The sequence below is a fragment of the Eretmochelys imbricata genome, chromosome 1 (genome assembly GCF_965152235.1).
Source record: "Eretmochelys imbricata isolate rEreImb1 chromosome 1, rEreImb1.hap1, whole genome shotgun sequence".
Classification (NCBI taxonomy): Eukaryota; Metazoa; Chordata; order Testudines; family Cheloniidae; genus Eretmochelys; species Eretmochelys imbricata.
Genome location: NC_135572.1, coordinates 238639901 through 238658601, shown reverse-complemented (window position 1 = coordinate 238658601; position 18701 = coordinate 238639901). Strand labels below are relative to the sequence as shown.

Here is an 18701-nt window from a genome sequence, read left to right as displayed (position 1 = left end):
TCTCCTGGACTTTTGTTTAAGCATCTGGTGTCTTAACTCATGAACTGGCATGCTTACATTCATGTGACAAACTGAAATGCCTCTGGTTCCATCAAACACACACATTCTGATGCATGTCTAATCTAGTTTGATGTTTACATGTTATTCTTTCCTTCATTATGTCTTTTTTTTTTTAAATCGGTTAAATTGAATATTCCAAGACCAATTCATTTTACATTACATCTCAAATTGTTGTAAAGAAAATTTAAAATTTCAATTAAAAAAAATCTGCTATAATTAGTTAAATCTTGTCCTTGCTGAAGAAGCTTAAAGTTTGCATCCATTTAAAGCCCAGATCTTGAGTTTTTGAACGATCTTAAAACAGTTTTTATAAAAGCGTTCTATTAGACATTTTTAATTCTTAGATTATTCCACCACTCACTTTTTACATTCTTTTTCCCCACTTACCACTTTTTAGAAAGTCTACATGTGCATCTTTGTGATGAAGAAGCTCCACATCATAATTGGCAGATGTGTTAGCATGTTGTTCTTCCTTTAAATAAAAAGGAAATTCAAAGAGAATCTGGTTTATTTTTTAAAAAAGATTGTTTGTTGTTTTTATAAATGGAGAATGATAGTCTCCATTTTACCAGAAGAAAATAAAATTCTAAGTGAATCAGACAATAAGGGGTTGCAACGTTGAGGAAACTGTTTGCTTTCTGATCTATTTAAAGATGCAATAGCCTGCTTTTTCTTTAAATCTATGATATTCCTATTTATATAAATGCCATAAATGTGCACAATGCATAACAAACAGATAAATAACACTGACAGAAATTCTCGTTTTTTTCCTTCCTCTTCTTCTCTATATAAAGCACAAGAAACAGATTGGGAAACTTGTAATTTCCTAACCAGCACCCAGTAATTCTAACTACTAGAATCTGTTTGCAGAGTCACTTTTTTTTTTAAATCTTCGAAGAATTTCTTTTTACCCTGTACTAACGAAAGAAACCACTTACAGTAGCAGTTTATCATGTTCCTGCGGTTAAGAACTAGAAGCTATTTAATAGTTCTAACTGCAGGCATAAAGTTAAAGGCTGGATGTTTGTTAAAAGGAGGACACAGCATCTTTAAACAGCTGCATTAGCAAACACCATATACAGTAAATTAGCAAAAACAGAACAGTAATCTTGGGGAATTTATTTTGAGTAAATAGTACACGGGGAACCCAACATATTCTATTCCTAAAAAAGACAAAGGTAGGAGGAAGAGGCATACCAGCAGCACACAGGGCAGTAAGTTACAAATAAGGTATTTGTGAAACTAAAAGAAAAAAAATGTATTTATTTTTTTATATATATATATATATATATATATATTATATATATAATACTATGATCCATGTTAAAGCTGAAAGTTGTAAAAACAAACTAAAGTAAGTCAACTGATACTTTAGCACACACAATCCATACACTACTATCATTTATTCATTTTAAAGAAGTGGGCACTGGGTAATAATTACTTATTTTTCCTTTTGTGCATTCTTTAGTTTTGCTAATAAACTTCCCTCTCTTGCAATACTGGTGCTCTTGGTCTGACAGTAAAATGTAATTGAAGCTGGGGGGGCTCCTACCTACTAAAAGCCAATCAGAATTTTTAGTTACATTAATTGTCATCCCAGTGGCAATGAACATTAATTAAAAAAGAAAAATAAATGAGAAGTAGGGATATACGTAGCTTCTATGGGGAAAAAAAAGTCATTTAATATCTTCCATTACTAGAGGCAAAAGTAATTTCCCCCTTCCCCTCTTGTTAAACAGCTCCACATCAGCTGAAAAACCATTATCCTTTGGTCAGAAACTATTAGTTACAAACACCTTTATGTTGGGTGGGCATGAAAATGACACAGAGGAAAAAAGACTCACTAAGCCACTAAAATGCACAAAGGTCAAGAATATCTAATGAACACAATTGTAAGAGACAAAAGAATCACAGACAAAGTAATTTGAAGTAAACAAGATTATATTTATATAAAATAATATGAAGTGGACTGAAATAACACTTGTACTGTCAAATCGAATTGCTGACATAGCAATACAGCATTTTGTTCTGTGATCCTTCCTTTTTTTCCCTTCTTAAAATGTACTAACCTGGTCACAGACATTGAATGTGGGCTAATAAAAAACAGAAAATATGATATGGAGAGAAAAACAATGTAAAAATTCAATTAAAATAAATATTAAAATTTCAAAACAATTTAAAGCAAGTGATGCAGCTACTTATCAAAGCTATAGATACAATCTTACCTTCATAGGGATATTGGTTATTGTGGTTGAAGCCAGATCGAAGTGCTGCTGTACTAAAACGTTCAGTTTTGTAGCCAGATGCCGTCCAGCACGGACACTATGCACTTCGCTGGTTAAGACTGGAGAAAGCTTTAAAAATAAAATAATAATAATAATAATTAAAATATAAAAAAGACATAGAATGTACCTTATCGGTGTTTTCTGATACCACACAAATATACAAACTATCAACATTTTAAGCTTAAGAAGACTTGCATCACCAAGTTCAACAGAAAATGTGATGTATGGTTCCTTAGAAAGAAAGAGGATATAAACATAGTTTAAAGTCATCTTGGATGCAGTGATGTTACATAAAAGACTTTGGTTCAGTCAGTCATCATAACTTCGTCAAAAACGCTGAACACCAGAGAGTTGTTAAACTGTGACCCTTTCTGCCAACAAGAGGCCACCTCAATCCACGAGACTGGAATCGAAGAACTCCTTGGTCCTAATCTCAACTCTGTCACTGATCTGTCATAGGGCCCAAGGTAGGTCTGTCTCCATTTCCCAATCTGTAAAGTGGGGACAGTAGTCTTTTATCCATCTACCTCGTGTGTGCTTCATATACACTTGTATAACATTCTAAAGAGGTAAGTGCTATAATCCTGCGTTGATATAATGAGCTGCAAGGAAGTCCTGTCTAATTTTCCTTGGCCAGGGGACTGTGTTATAGAGGGAAACCTCAGAATATGGTGAAGTAGTAAGAGTACTCTCTGCTTCTCACACCCATTGCATAAAAATGTAATACTCTATACAAGGCTTCTGTGAAGTTTATAAAGCATTTGAAGGTTCTGTGGGAGGAAAGGTATTATCTTTATTTTTACTCCTACAATGAGATATAGAATTGGATTTATTTCATGTTCAGAGTGACAGTTTAAAAACTAACTCCAGATTTTTTTTTCCCCCCCACACTTTCAATTAACCCAATAGTTTCACCTTAGTCTGGCCATTTTAAAAGGACGCTGTCAAACTAGAAAGCTCTCTTTAAAAACAAAAAAAAGAAAAAAAAAGCCTTTACCGGTGTTGAGCCAAAGTGCTCGGATAAACTCAATGAAGCTACACCAGGTGCATACATATAACCAGTTTTATTGCCAAGCTATAATAAGCTTCCCAGCCTTCACGTGTTACTAAATATGTGCTTTCCAGCAAGCAAACAAGCATCAATGCTTACACCCCTTCTGCTACCGACAGTCTCGGACCCTCCAGCATTGTCCTTGAGGGGTCATGGCAGGCGCTGCTCCAGCATGGGGAATTCCTGGGCACCCACAAAGCCTAGGTCTGCAGGTGAGACTGTTCGTCTAAAGCAATTTGCATAGTTGCTTTTATTATCATCTCCTTCGAAGGGGGCGGGGCGGCATATTCACCCACAAGCACGCTCTGTCAGGAAACACTATTGCTTCCTATTTTCACACTTCATAGTTTTGTGACTTGCTTATTTCTTTGTTTATTTAGTTGAGTGGCTACAAGCCAGTTCACTACTAGCTTCCCCAGAACTATGCTGTAACAACAGCCCAAGGTAACTTACTTTCAGCCCCAACAACCTCTGGGTACAGCCAACACCTTATGATTATTAAAACAGAGCAGGACTGAAGAACAGCAGAGCACAGTGGCATATACCACTTGGTGCATGTGCGGTTTTTGACCTACAGTCACTATAAATATACAGATTGTCCAAGAACATGCACTTGTAAATAAGCAATGAAAATATCAGTATACAGAATAATTTTAACTTAATGTGTTAACATTTATAAAATACAATTTCTTCTTTTAGGACATTTCTTTTATTGGTATGTGGATAAATACTATAGGATTTTATCAACTCCTGAGACACCACAAGGATATCTGCATATCACCCCTTTGGAAGCAGATATTCTTTCCACTGACATTTAATTAAAAAGACACAAACAAGTCCATCTGCCAAGTTTAAAATAACATATTGTGCAATACAGTTAGTCAAAGTACTGATGGGTTGGATAGAATAATATATATGTAACATTTAACAATATTCATGCTCTGGCAGGCTATCAAGCTCAGCATCAACAGAAATTTGTATGGGGAAGTAGAGGTCCCTGGTGGCCGGCAATGTGTTCTTCTGTGGAGACAAAGTCCCAGAGAAGTAAATATCTCATGTAGGTCTTGTGTTTTCATTGTACTGTAATCTCCTTCCCACAAATGAAAACTAACAGTTTTCCTTTCAAGAGGTCACTAAAGAGCTCAATCTGCAAAAACTATAAGATGAATGGCTTTATTGCAAAGTCAACAGTTAGCAAAAACAACTCAAGCAGACTGATGAAAGAGATATAACTCCATGCCTACTGCAAAAGGAGGGGAAAATGTTATCAGAACCACACACTGAAAATGGTAACAACATTTCTATGTTGTCAGCTTCTTCACAAACTGTCACATATGCCTCTTCCTTTACAGATGAGTATCCAGTCTCTGGGAAACTAAAACATTACTGCTAAATTTTAAGACCAGGACTATACTACAGACCTATGTCGGTATAACTATGTTGCACAGAGGTGTGAAAAATACACACCCCTGACCAACAGTTACACCAACCTTAAACCTTGCATAGACAGTGCTATGTTGATGGGAGAGCTTCTCCCGTCACCATAGCTATAGCCTCTCAGGAAGTGACAGGAGAACTCTCTCCTGTCAGCGTAGGAGTGTCTTCACTTAAGCAGCACAGAAGTTCTGCTGTGTCAATGCAGGGTTTTAAGTACAGACCTGCCCTAAGTTGGTTTGTGACATTCAGTACAGTGGTACCATTTCTTTAAAGCAATTTAAGCTCCTTACCTCTTTTTTAAGGCGATCTGAAACAAGGCTATCTTCACCAACTGGATAGGTGTGGATTAAGACCAATTCACACTTCTGGATCTGCATGAGGCTTAGAAATCAAATGTTCTATTTAGTAGGTCAGCAATGCAGCTGTATGCCACATAATTCATGTCAACTCTCTCCCATGCAAGACTAACTTGATTTCCTGAACACTGCACTAGTCAGAAGCACCAGAGACAAATTCTGCTTTTGAGTAAGTTTTGTCAGGACTTGGTGTTTGTTTATTGCATTTTATAAACACACAAATCTCCATCACTGGAGATTTTTGAGAACTGGTTAGACAAACACCTGTCAGGGATGTCTCGATAATACTTACTCTTGCCATGAGTGCAGAGGACTGGACTAGATGACCTCTCCAGTCCCCCTTCCAGTCCTATGATTCTATGAATTGATAACTGAAAACATGGTAAGATTTCCAGCTGAGCATTTTGGGGTGCAAAACACCACTGTACTTCTGTCGCACCTTCCATTTAAGTATCAATGGGGTAGATAGATCCTCATCTAAAATAAGTTGTCTTAGCTCCACAGAAGTCAATAAACCTATGACAATCGAGACCAGCTGAGGATCTGTTCATAAAAGTGTTTTTCAAATTTTAATTAATCCCCATTAGGTACAGAAGAGAAAATGAAAATTAATAGCCTGAATGATGCTGAGCACCCTCCCCTCCCAATTGCTGGAGTTCCACACACAGCCATTATGCAACCTACGTGAAGTTTTCACAAGAAAACTTTGGAAAAAGAACCCAGATCTCCAATCCTCCATTGTTTCCAATGTCACAATGTTAGTCACAAAACCTTTTCACCCTTACATAGCATTTAAATAAAAACCTTATTTCCTGGGGGCCCATAATACCATTTTAACGTATATGAAATTGTAAAAAATGCAAACAGTGAAATGAAAGTTAGAGGTTACGTGGTGGATTATATTATTAACATTTATTTATATTGTGAAAATGCCTAGAGCCAACCAAGGACAGGGCCCCATGTACAATGTAATAGACAGTTCCTGCCCTCAAGAGCTCATAATCTAAATAGACAAGATAGACAGAAGATAGGGAAAAGGGATTTAACATAACAGTCCTTTTGTTCCCCCCCTTCAGTATTTTGTTTCTCAAGTTTCAACAGAGATACCGGGCAAAAAAAGCTATTTGAAAACTAAAAGCAATTTCCAAGCACAGAAGCTCTGGCAGGCTAAAAGTAACAGGCATGTAAAACTAATTCAGTGCTGCCACCAACATGCATTGCTCAAAGCATTAATCACCAGCAGTATCAGGTATTCTTCAGATACACTGTTAGTTACAGAGATGTTTTCCATAGCTGGGCTAAATTATCTTCTTTACTCTTCTCTTTTATACCTCATTGCTTTAAGAGATACCAATCTAAACCAATCTAAAGCAGCACGGTCTTGTGCAGGGCTATGGTACAGGAAAACACAATGGCTAAAGACCTCAGACTACAGGGTTGTGTTTTACTATCTTCCTCATCTAGTTTCCCCTCTCTGTTAAGCATTCAAACGGCCCATCAAGACAAACTCTCAAACAGCATCATATAGATCAGTGGTGGGCAACCTGCAGCCCATCAGGGTAATCTGATTGTGGGTCGCATTGATCCCGCAGCTCCCAGTGGCTACAGTTCTCTGTTCCCGGCCAATGGGAGCTGCGGAAAACGGTGGGCCACAGGGGCATGCTGGCTGTTGCTTCCCACAGCTCCCATTGGCCAGGAACAGAGAACTGCAGCCACTGAGTTGTGGGGGGCCGTGCCTGCGGACAGTCAACGTCAACAAAATGTCTCGAGGCCCGCAATCAGATTACCCTGATGGGCAGCATGCGGCCCGTGGGCCGGTTGCCCACCACCAATATAGATCAGTATTTCGTAAAAGGCACATCAAAGTAGGTATATGCGGGATAAGAAAAACTGTGCTTATGGACTGAACACTCACTGATCTGAATTAGCTGCAAGCTTGTTATGCTCATGAATAGTTTCTTGGACACAGTCTTCAAGCATTCGAACATGGCTGTCACTAAAAGGGGGGAAAAAATTAACTTAGAAAAAGAGAAAAAATTAACCCAAATACTTTAGTAAATGGCTTATTACTTTTACAGATCAAGAGGATTTTGAAAAACTCTTATGGCTATATTTGTTTCACTACCATATTGCTCTTACTGTTTTGGCACATAGATGCAGCACAAATAAGAGCAAATGTCAGTTTAAAAATTCTTCAACAGAAGTATAAACAAGTTTTGTTTTACAATATTTAAAAAAGTCAAAGTATAATTTTAATTAAATATACACAACTTTATCTTTTTTCCTAGATACACGTACAATTGAACAAAATTACAAATCTTATTCACTAATCCCCAACTTTTTATGCGTCTGTGGACTGCTCTGCCTGTGAGCAAGAAGGCACAAGATAGGTCAAGGGACTTGTCTACACTTGAAAATTAATTTGGATTAAAATATGTTGTGAATTTCAAGTACAATAGCTATTCATGAATGTACAGACCCCTCATCCCTCCCTTATTCGTGAGTAAGAGTACCTTCTTCCAATTTACCTTAATACACTCTGATTTCTGAATAGCTCCATGTGGAGACAAGCTTTAATTTTGTATCAAATTACTAACTCTTCATAAACCATTAATCCCAAGAGAACTACACTACTATACTCCTTAACCCACCCAAACTCTTTAAACAACTCTCTCCTGGAAACTCTCTACCATTAATGCTCACTTATGTAAAACAGGGAGCTGTTATCTTGAATGCCCCAGCTGACCTTTCCTGGTGGAGTACATTAGGTGAGAAGTTGTCAGTAGCCAAAAACTAACTATTAAAGGCATTATATATCAAAATAAAAACACTGAACTACATCAAGAAAAAAAAAAAGAATCAGAAGACAAAGGATCTAGCCTATTTATAGAACCATTAATTCCCCCCTCCCCCCCCCTCCCCCAAAAAAAATTGTATAATCCTGTAAATACCTTTTGGCATTCGTAATGCAGATTATTCTTCCTCTGTTTCCAACACGTTCTGCATTTTCCATTAGCATGGTTCGGGCCTCATGCTGGTATTCTGTGATTTTGCAGAGTGTTTCTACTGCTGCAACCAAACCATGCAGTATGCTGCAGCATTCTGGGTCTGCACGAGGATTAGGTGGTCCAACAGCTGCTAGAGCGGCCATTAACTGGTTAAAAAGAAGAAAAAAAAGTTTTGTTGTGAAGTTATGATCTTAGCTATTACAGTAAAATGATCTCGTACTAGAAGTCATTAATTACAATTTATTCTACATACAAATTAACATGGTCAGGGGAGAAAAATAGAGCAATATTCAACTGATTTTGACCCATAACCAACTTGCTGGGCTAAATACTTAGCCCTAAACTCGCCACTCCCAGCAGCAGCGCAGAAGTAAGGGTGGCACAATAGGGTGCATTGCCACCCTTACTTCTGCACTGCCTTTAGAGCTGGGCACCCGGCCAGCAGCCACCACTTTCTAGCCACGCAGCTCTCAAGGCAGCGCAGAAGTAGGGGTGGCAATACTGTGATCCTCTCTATGATAGCCTTGTGCCCTCCCTCTTGGGTCAGGATCCCCAGGTTGAAAAATGCTGACTTAAGGGCTTTACATGTTTATATTTCGCTATCTCTAAATACATATTCATGCTTTGTTACAACACCATGAAATGTAAGATTTAAAAATTAAAACCGTGAAATTCAAGATTTTTAAAATGCTATGAGCATGACATTTACAAAAACGGACAATGAATTTGGTAAGGCCCTAGCTATTAGCCAAGACAGTCAGGGACACAGCCCCATGTTCCGAGTATCCCTACACCTCCAACTGCGAGAAGCTGGAACCGGAAAACAGGGGATGGATCACTTGATATTGCCCTGTCCTGTTCATTCCCTCTGAAGTGTCAGGCACCGGCCACTATCAGAATTAGATGGATCACTGGCCAGACTAGTATGGCTGTTATGTTCCTAAGGTTACAAAACCATTTCCATTATCTTCCTTTGTTACACATTTCTAGTTTTCTGAAAACTACTTCTTTTGGGCTGAAAATTATATTTCTTCTCCATACTGACATTTCACTAATATAATTAGGCCAAAAAAAAAAAAAAAAAAAAAAGGCTCATCTGAATTAAGCTTTTGATATAGGTCCTGATGAAGATGTTCTTGATAGTTCTTTCTTACCAAGACTATGTATGATCAGTTGCTGTTTCTGATGGTAAAATTAGACCTTCAATAGTTTACTTCAGATGTAAAAATTAGAGCAGGCAGAGAAACAGAAAATTTTTGGGTCCAAACTGAGACAAAAATTGAAAAACTCAATTTTTCATGGAACTGGGAGTTTGTTTTATTTTGCTTTGGAAACACATGTTTGGGGATTCCAACATGAAATATGATCCCCTAGGACCCAGGCTCCCCTGGAAGCTCTGGGACCCCCACTCTGAGGCAGCCTGCCCAGCAGGCTACCTAGAAGCCCTGGTTCCAGGGCAGCCCACTAGACAGGCTGATTTGGAGTCAGGAAGCCCTGTGAGCCCCAGCCTACCAAAGGAGGGAGGGGATAAGCTTGCAGGAAACCAGCCTGGTTTGCAGATTTACAACCAAATTTTGACAGAATCAACATGTTTCTGCAGATCTATCAAATTACTATTTTCCAGTGAAAAAGTGTTCCATCAGAAAATCTCCAACCAGCTCCAGTCAAAATGCAAACGGAGTCTCCAACCAGCGTCTATTAGGCATTCTCTGCCCCTAAGCTGGAGGTGTCAACACCTTAACAACCCCCTTCTCAGACTGGGCTACCTACAAGACTTACTCCTCCAGATGCTTAAAAGGACCAGCAGGAGATACTGACCAATTGGGAGCCAGCAGGCCAGTTAAGGTAGCTTGCCTGCTTCTGCTTGGGGCAAAGATAGGCGAGACTGGGAAAGAGGAGTTACTCGGTGCTCTCCCAGAACCCCATGGCCAGGTAAGGGCCTTGCTTTCAAGTGCTAGCCTTGACACAGACAAATAAAAACAGACAAATTTTGAATTTGTTAACCTTTTTTAGACTGACCCTCAGCTTACGGCACAGACCTCCCTACTCCAAGCAAGTGGCCATAACTTATAGACCAGTGGTTCTCAACCTTTCCAGAGTATTGTACCCCCTGCAGGAAACTGATTTGTCTTATGTACCTGCAAGTTTCATGTCACTTAAAAACTACTTGCTTACAAAATCAAACGTAAAAATACAAAAAAGGTGTCACAGCACACTATTACTGAAAAATTGCTTACATTCTCATTTTTACCATAGAATGATAAATCAGTTGGAATATAAATATTGTACTTACATTTCAATGTACAGTATATAAAGCAGCATAAACGAGTCATTGTCTGTATGAAATTTTAGTTTGTACTGACTTTGCTAGCGTTTTTATGTACCCTGTTGTAAAATTAGGCAAATATCTGGATGAGCTGATGTACCCCCGGAAGACCTCTAAGCACCTCCCGGGGTATATGTACCCCTGGTTGAGAACCACTGTTATAAACTAATGCAGGGAGTGCTTAGAGTACCAGCCCTGGCCCTGCAGGGGGTGCTATAGAGAAGTCAAACCTGTGATGGAGTACCTTTTAATTTTGTCTTTAAATTACTACTTTTTCTTCTTCTTTGTATTCCCACTGTGTTTTAGTGAATTTCTTTACAAGATTAATTTTGGAACGTTTTGCAATAAAGAGAATTTTACAGCTCTTGCCTATTTTCCTTTGTTATAGTTACATGATTGTGATTTTAAAGGATGAATAATAAAATAAATAAAAATTCAAGTGAGTTTAAAAGAGGAGCTAGTTTCATCTAGATTTGTAAGAATATGCAAATAAAATTAAAATTTACACAAGCTAAAAAAGTTGTTGTCTCTATTTAAACCATTATCTTAAGATGAAAAGTAACTGAACTGCACACACACAAAACCTTATTCTGTTAGAAACATACAATGTTTCTAAATCCAGAATCTTCCTTCAAACAAATGAATCAATTATTATTCTCAGAAAAAATATACAAGACAAAAAACTAAAACATTGATGTCATACCATGATAAAATGTTGCCTACTGAATATACTAAGAAAGCTTATTCTTTCACTATAATTAATTTAAACTAGCCTCACAAAATAAATAGACGTATCGAGTACTAATCATACCTCCTGCAAGTTTTGGTCTTCTTGGGTCCAGGAATTTAAGATATGAGCCCCAGAATCACTTACAATGAAATTCACCTAAAAGGTTACAAAGCAAATTTTAAGGTCACAGTAATGTATTCTTTCTTCTTATACGATAATTCTCACATGCCCATAAACAGAGCCTTGCATGGGTACAAAATTTTTATCCACAGCCAATCTGCAAAAATGGTCAGCAGATAAAAAACAGAAATCCGCAGATTAGCAGGGCTCTACTAGCAGCTCCATGGGTCACCATGCTCCAGTGACACAGGGTTGTGCCAAGCCTGCAAGCCCCAACCACTTCCTACTTCTCCCCAGAGACCTCCTGCCCCACCACCCGCTCTGCCCTCGCTGCACCTGCTTCCCCCACTCCGGGCAGAGAGGCTATAATCCTGGGCCCTTCTGTGCAGTGCCACCCTCCCAGCAGGGGGCTCGGACATCCCTATGCAGCCATGGCAGCTCTAACAAATGCAGACCTGGCCAGGACAGACGGTGGCAACAACTACGCTTCTCACAGCGCCTGTCGTTGCTGCTCGCTAGTTTAAAGTACAACGATACCTCTTCCAAGATGGCACTTGGCTCACTGAGCAGGAGCCCATGGTTGTGCTCCTTTCTGGGAGTTGTAATTTAAGCAAGTCTGAGCAAGCCGGGCACTACAACCGCCAAAATGCTCAGCGGGCTATTGCCACATATTGCAGCCCCCTGCGGAGGGATTCAACGAGCTGAGCGGGAGCCTGAGGGCTGGGTGACAGCTGCTCCAGTTGGATGAGTGTGTGCTGCAGTCAGAGCTCCATTCCCACCTCCTCCACCCCACACCTACTTTTGGGGCCACAGTATCTGCCTTGCCCCCATCCCATGTGTTACAGCGTCACCCTGATTTCTGTGAGATCGCTAGAGCCCTGCGCAGATACAAAATTTGCATCTGCATCCAAGCCACAAGCTGCCAAAAATTGTCTGTGGACATAAAGCCCATATCCATGGATCTGCAAGGCTCTACCTAGAAAAGGTCAGAGTGCCACAGTATTATATTTATAGGTCACTCAAACCTCATTTCATTTTTGCATCAAACTAACTTGTGCCCATAGGTTATAACAATTGTGCTAAATCCAGACTAACATAATATCTCCTTTTTATTTTAAGCAAAGATCAAGCATTTAGAAGTGGTGTGATGACAAAGAAAAAAAAATGTTCATGTACACTTAATTATCATTTTAGAAAGTCATTATTAACACTGACTTCCTATCCTGTGTTAGTAGAGTATAAACAAGGAGCTGGTTTTGACTGTTAACACTGTAGTTACCATTGCAAAACTAACAGGAGAAAAAAATGGATTTATATTTTCATTAGCAATAGTTATTGAGCACAGATGTATTTTTCCTCTTATTTAATTAAACACAGCACTTAATCAGTGACTAGAATCTGCTATCAAAGGAGATCATTGAGGTAAATACCCTAGTGAGCTATGATGATAGATTAGATAACTTTATGAGCTTTCACTGCAAACGTTCATACTCATAAAGCATTTAAGCATGTACTTAAGTCCCACAGACTTCACTGTAATCTCCAGCATGGGACTTAAGTACATGCTTAAATGCTTTGCTGAATTGGGGCCTTAGAGAAATTACAATTTACGCTTAATAGCAGAACTGCCACTCCATTAAATTTGCACTGCAGAGAGCCACAAAAGAATTCAACATATTTAGGACAGAAAGGAGTGGAACAACCTTTAAACAACAACAGTTTGAAGGGTCACAAATGGGCCCCAATGACAAATCTGGCATTCTAAATCTTATAATTAATTGTGAAGTGTTAAGAGGTACAGTACTTACTCTACAAAGCAAAAAGGATAAAAAAATTGCGCTCTGTAAAATCTTTCACTTTTAATTTATATTTCTTTAATAACTTACTTTAAATTTATTTTTCTTACAAATATACATTGCCCGTGTTATGTTAAAAAAAAGTTCATCTTTTATTGCCATTCACAGTTCCTTTTCTCATTAACACAGTGATTCTCTTTAACTTATGTGCCAAAGCGTGGACACCTAAAAAAAAACCAAAAGTCTTAGAATTTGTTAAATATACTACCAAGATACAAATGAGAGTCATGCTGGGCACAGTGGATTATGGCAGCTGGATGTGATGCCAAGCATGCACCAAGGAACACCCTTAGGATTTCGGATTTCCAGGTTAGTGAAAAAAGGAACCATAAATCACAGAAGTGACTTGTTTGGTCTTAAAGGGAATGGAGAGGTCTCAAATACGTGCCAAAAGAAAAACAGACTAAGTGATCCACTATGTACTCCTTAGTTTTGTCCAAAATGTATCAGCTTAACTCCAAAACAAAATAAATGAGTTTGTGAGAACAGAAAAGCGTGCTCCAAGTCTATTTTTAAATAATGCAAAGTACATAAAACACACTCTGAATGAAGACTAAACTTATTACAGCAAGAAAAATGGGTCATAACACATTATCAATCCTTCAGCAAGGCTGCATTTTCCTCTCTCCCCAAAAGTGGAAGACCAGCATTACAGAAAGCAGGGCTACAGCATGAAGCCACAGGGAACTGTCTCCTATAATACCAATCAATCCTGCATACAAACAATAGACCTAGAGGGCAGTACATTTTACTGTCATTTCAGCAACAGAGTCAGATATGCCAATGAGGGCAATTATTCTATTACTCTGCCTTGCTTTTACCATTATCCCATTAACTACCACTCCATACTCACTTGGAGACATCTGTGACTAATTTTGTGCATGACTAAATAAAAGAGGAAAGTGAATTTCTCCTCTAAGATGACATTTTCCTAGTAATACCAAGTATTTTACGTTTTTCTTATTTTTTCATCAAATTTTACAAAAGTTATATCCAAGTCTGTGTAGAGTCAAAATCTGGATTACATAAAACCTGAGATCAAAATAAATAATTTAAGCTTTAAATATATCTTAAATAATAATTATTAATATTATTATAGTTGGTGTGGATTTAAACACTCACCCACAGAGTTTACAACCAAAGCAATGAGATAGAGCGGATAACCAGAAAGTGAAAAACTAAAATTAAACTGACTATTTTCATTGTTCAACTGAGTGAAAAGGGTAATGCAGCAGCTTAAATGGTGAAAAATTCAATTTTTAAAATTTCCAGTGTTTTTAATCTAAGACACCTGCTTTTCAATCTGACAGCATCCAAAAATAATTTTAAAAGAGCACCCACTAAAATGAGACACTCTCTACAATAAGCAGTACTTTTAGAAGCACTTACCAGTTTTTTGAAAGGAAAAATATCATACATTATTCTACAATATTCCATAGATGATTCCACCGAACAGGTCCACAGTGATTTTGATATGGGTGCCAGAGGTATGATTCCTTGGGTCCGATTCTTTACTAACATGTCAAACTCAACATGTTGTCTACATGATTCTGCCATATACGGACAGTGATCCACAACAAAAACAGTTTTATGGGACTCAGAGAAAATTTTCATTTTCTTCCTGAAATGAATAAATCCTGAAATCAGACAAAAAACTTACAAAGCACCAGGAGAAGACCACTATATGAACTTAGAGCCTTTGAAGATGTTTAGTGTTATTTTATTTAAATTTGTACAACAAATATTAACTTTATTAGAGAGCTGCTGTTGGTAAGATTTTAGTTACAGATGCACAAATGTTTCCACCATAAATACCCATTTGCATTGATTGTTTGCCTTACTTATGATTGGTATTTAAAAAGAAAATCCTTCTGAACTAAAAACTAGTAATACACAATCCCTGCCCAGGAAGAAACCACTTTCCCCAGAAAGAGAAGAAAACTGAAGAGAATGTGATAGAAAAAGCAAATAATAAATAGGTACTACTTTTTTTTTTGCAGTTCATCCTCATATAAGGATTAAAAATGAAATTAGTAAGCAGTAAGTTTTTTTGCTTGTATATCTAAAAATATACCTTAAAATATTATTTCTGAAAATAACAAATTACAGAGCAGGCAGCAATTTTTCAGCAAAGTAATTCATTGCAGTGACCTGAAGAAGAGCTCTGTGTAGCTCGAAAGCTTGTTTCTCTTTCACCAACAGAAACTGATCAAATAAAAGATATGATCTTACCTGACTTGTCTCTCTAACGTAGTTCATTATATTTGTTTCAGAGTAACAGCCGTGTTAGTCTGTATTCGCAAAAAGAAAAGGAGTACTTGTGGCACCTTAGAGACTAACCAATTTATTTGAGCATGAGCTTTCGTGAGCTACAGCTCACTTCATCGGATGCTGTGAAGTGAAGTGAGCTGTAGCTCACGAAAGCTCATGCTCAAATAAATTGGTTAGTCTCTAAGGTGCCACAAGTACTCCATTATATTTGTAGGCACAGCCCTCAGCACACAAAGCAAAGCAAATTCAGTCAACTAAATTTAGCTTTCTCAAAATAAGATTTTCACACCAGAAATTATGCTAACTAACTTTTAAAAAGCCACTCATCTGTATGGTTTTTTGTGTTTTGTTTTTTTAGTCACTTATAGTAATCTTAGCTGGTGGTAGTTGAACACTTTTTAAGAGCAAAGAAACTTTTCTTTTACAGTTTGTTAGTTTGTGCATTTGTCAGCGTTTTGCAGATTGTCAGTTTCTCTTCCACCTCTGCACACAGAGATTTCCCTTTTGTTTGTATGGATCTTTTGCACAGCAAGAGGAAAGAAAAACATTTTAAAGAATAGGAAAATGTGATTGCAAAGTTAAAAATTGGCATGGAAACTTGGGGGCAGAAACCTACTACCTGAAACTATTTTAAATTCATTATTTGAAGTGAGAGATTAAGTTAACTGTGTCCTTTCAAAATTGTCATGCATCAAAATGTTATTTCCCTGTTCAACATGGAGAACTATTTAAACGAAACATTGCTAGCAGAAACCCTACTGCAGTCTCCCCATCCTCAGCATTAGGATTTTTGGACAGTTTCTAAACACAGCTAAGACACCATTTGTAACCAGGATGAATGTAGATGCAAACAGTATTACAGCTGTGCTTCTAAATTAATTTCAAACATTAAAAGGAACACAATTATCTAATGTTGCTATTCTGTAAGTAAACCAAAGAATTCAGTCCCCAGACTATGACCTATTTAAGACTACCAAGCTTTTGTATCTGCCCTTACATACAGATATATTTTTCAGAACCTCCTATTATGAACCATTCCAAATGAGTTAAAAGTATTCTTGATTGATGCTGACCAGATAGGAGAAGAGGTCTTTTAAAAATTGACAAAACTCTGAATTCCACTGTACAGTCCCCGGTGAGTCTACTACCACAGTTCTCACACCATTTGGATGGTGACACAACCTCCTTCACAAACACAGATTTAAGGCAGAAATCAAGATGTTCAACTTTTAAGTGCCAGAAGAGAAGGACCTCAAGATTATGTTCTACCAACCATGCTTCCTCACATTCTGTACTCAACCTTTGATCTCTGTATCTGGGAGTAAGTCATGCCAGTTAAGTAATGAAAAGTTTTCACAGACTATCTGAATCATTTTTAAGTTTTGCCTTCGTGGCATCTCACCAGGTCTTTAACATGGGCTTAATTCTGATGTGCTCAGTATTAAAGATGGCATTTTTCAGACCCATCCATGTTGTCAATGTTCTGTTTTTCCACCTTAAATTTGTTTTTTTGTGTTGTTCAATAGCACATTTGATCTTGAAGATCTAAAAGAAACTCAATTTCTGCAATTTTTAGAATGAGCACAAATGTTTCTACTTAAAATAAAATGTAAACATTGTTTTTTAACTACTGACAATCTGTTTTTATAACTTCAGTCCACTGAATCACTTACATACCATTTCCTTCAACTCTAGGTATACTAAGTCAGAAAAATTCATCCCCTGATGTTTGGTGGCAGTGTAGACACACTTTAATCACAGGGGGAGAGCTCTCCCGGCGATAAAAAACTCCACCCAGAACAAGTGGTAGTAGCTTTATTGCCGGGAGATCAAGTGCTGTCTATACTGATGCTTTTCAGCGCTAAAACTTTTGTCACTCAGGAGAGCGTTTTTTTTCACACCTCTGAACAACAAAAGTTTTAGCGCTGAAAGTGGCAGTGTAGACACAGCCTAACAGTTTGCAAATCCCGATCCAATTTACAATAGCTGGTCCCACCCACTATCCATGTCACACTCCAATTATTCCTTCCTATCCTCTTTCCCTCAAGCCTTCTAATTTTTAGAGATTTCCTGTTATACCCATTAGGAACCTTGATGTTCTTATTGTTTCCCTTTTAAAAACAGGAAACATTTTCATTCACAGATTGAGTTAGAATGTTTTTAGAATTAAAATCATTCAAATAGGTTTATGTAAAAACTTTAGAATGGGTGGTGGTCAAAGTAGTATCTTTTGTCAGATCAACTTCTGTTGATGAAAGTGACAAGCTTTTGAACTGACATAGAGCTCTTCTTGCCAGAACTGAAGTTTGAAGCTTGTCTTGCTCACCAACAGAAATCAGTCCCATAAAAGATATTACCTCAGCCAGCGTCTCTCTCAAATCCTGGGACCAACACGACTATAACACCGCTGCAAACAAAATCTGAATGACAATGCAGTTAAAAAAATAAAGGAACCAAGCAAACCACACACACATGCTGGGTTTGGTTTTCCCCTGGAAATAAACAAGCAGGTTTTACGGCCTAGTGCGGACAGGGTCACACCATGCTCCACCTTCACGTGCGGTTTTCTCCTTTCAGCCTCTAAAGACTTATTCAAACTAGCAAGCTCTGTAGATGATCTTACCAACAGGCGCGGCTGTCGGGTGCCAATAATAGTTTAAATACGAGCACAGACAGACCGTAACCTCCTCCAGCACCGTGCGAAGACGACTTGGGCCTGGCATTAGTTGAGGGAGCCGGAACAACCAGTGGCAGAGCCGGGAACAGAACCCAGGAGTCCCAGCTCCTCAGACAGACAGACAGACACCGGGGGGTGTGGGGGTGAGTTCTCTTACTTCTGCCGGAGAAGCGCCGCCCGGGGCCCCCTCTGCCCACCCAGGGAGCGCGCAGGCGCACTTGGGCTTCACACCGGGACGGGAGGGCGGCGCGGCGGCCTGGTGCCCTCCATCTCCCTCCTGCCGCCGCTGCCCCACAGCCCGGCCCCGGCACCCGCGGGGAGCAGCCGGACTCCCCGCTGCGCTCACCCCTCAGGCTCCGATACCCTGAGACTGCCGCTGAAGCCAGGAGCCCAGGGGCCTGTCGCCGCTGCCCCGGGCTTGGCTACAGCGATGCGCCCCGCACCCTGGGCCATTCACGCCCCCATGCTCGTGCCTGGCCACCGTCACCACACTGGTATCGCGAGACTCGGACACTTACACACCC

At 38.8% G+C, this 18701-nt stretch overlaps 1 protein-coding gene across 5 annotated transcripts in view; it reads right to left on the bottom strand.

Annotated features, from left to right (window-relative positions):
• INTS13 (integrator complex subunit 13) overlaps positions 1-18654 on the bottom strand; it is a 31805-nt gene extending 13151 nt beyond the window's left edge. Inside the window, exons 1-9 of one of the 5 annotated variants that reach the window (XM_077826208.1) lie at positions 18124-18654; positions 15462-15520; positions 14619-14850; positions 11335-11409; positions 8141-8343; positions 7105-7185; positions 5124-5214; positions 2286-2414; positions 448-532 (exon numbers count right to left, since the gene is read on the bottom strand). In XM_077826208.1, the coding sequence (XP_077682334.1) occupies positions 448-532; positions 2286-2414; positions 5124-5214; positions 7105-7185; positions 8141-8343; positions 11335-11409; positions 14619-14843 (889 nt within the window). In that variant the 5' untranslated portion in view covers positions 14844-14850; positions 15462-15520; positions 18124-18654. Of the gene's footprint in view, positions 1-447; positions 533-2285; positions 2415-5123; positions 5215-7104; positions 7186-8140; positions 8344-11334; positions 11410-14618; positions 14851-15461; positions 15521-17857; positions 17908-18123 lie in introns of those variants that run through there. The other 4 variants (XM_077826217.1, XM_077826191.1, XM_077826200.1 and 1 more) reach the window with 4 other exon arrangements.
• Positions 18655-18701: the final 47 nt, after the last annotated feature.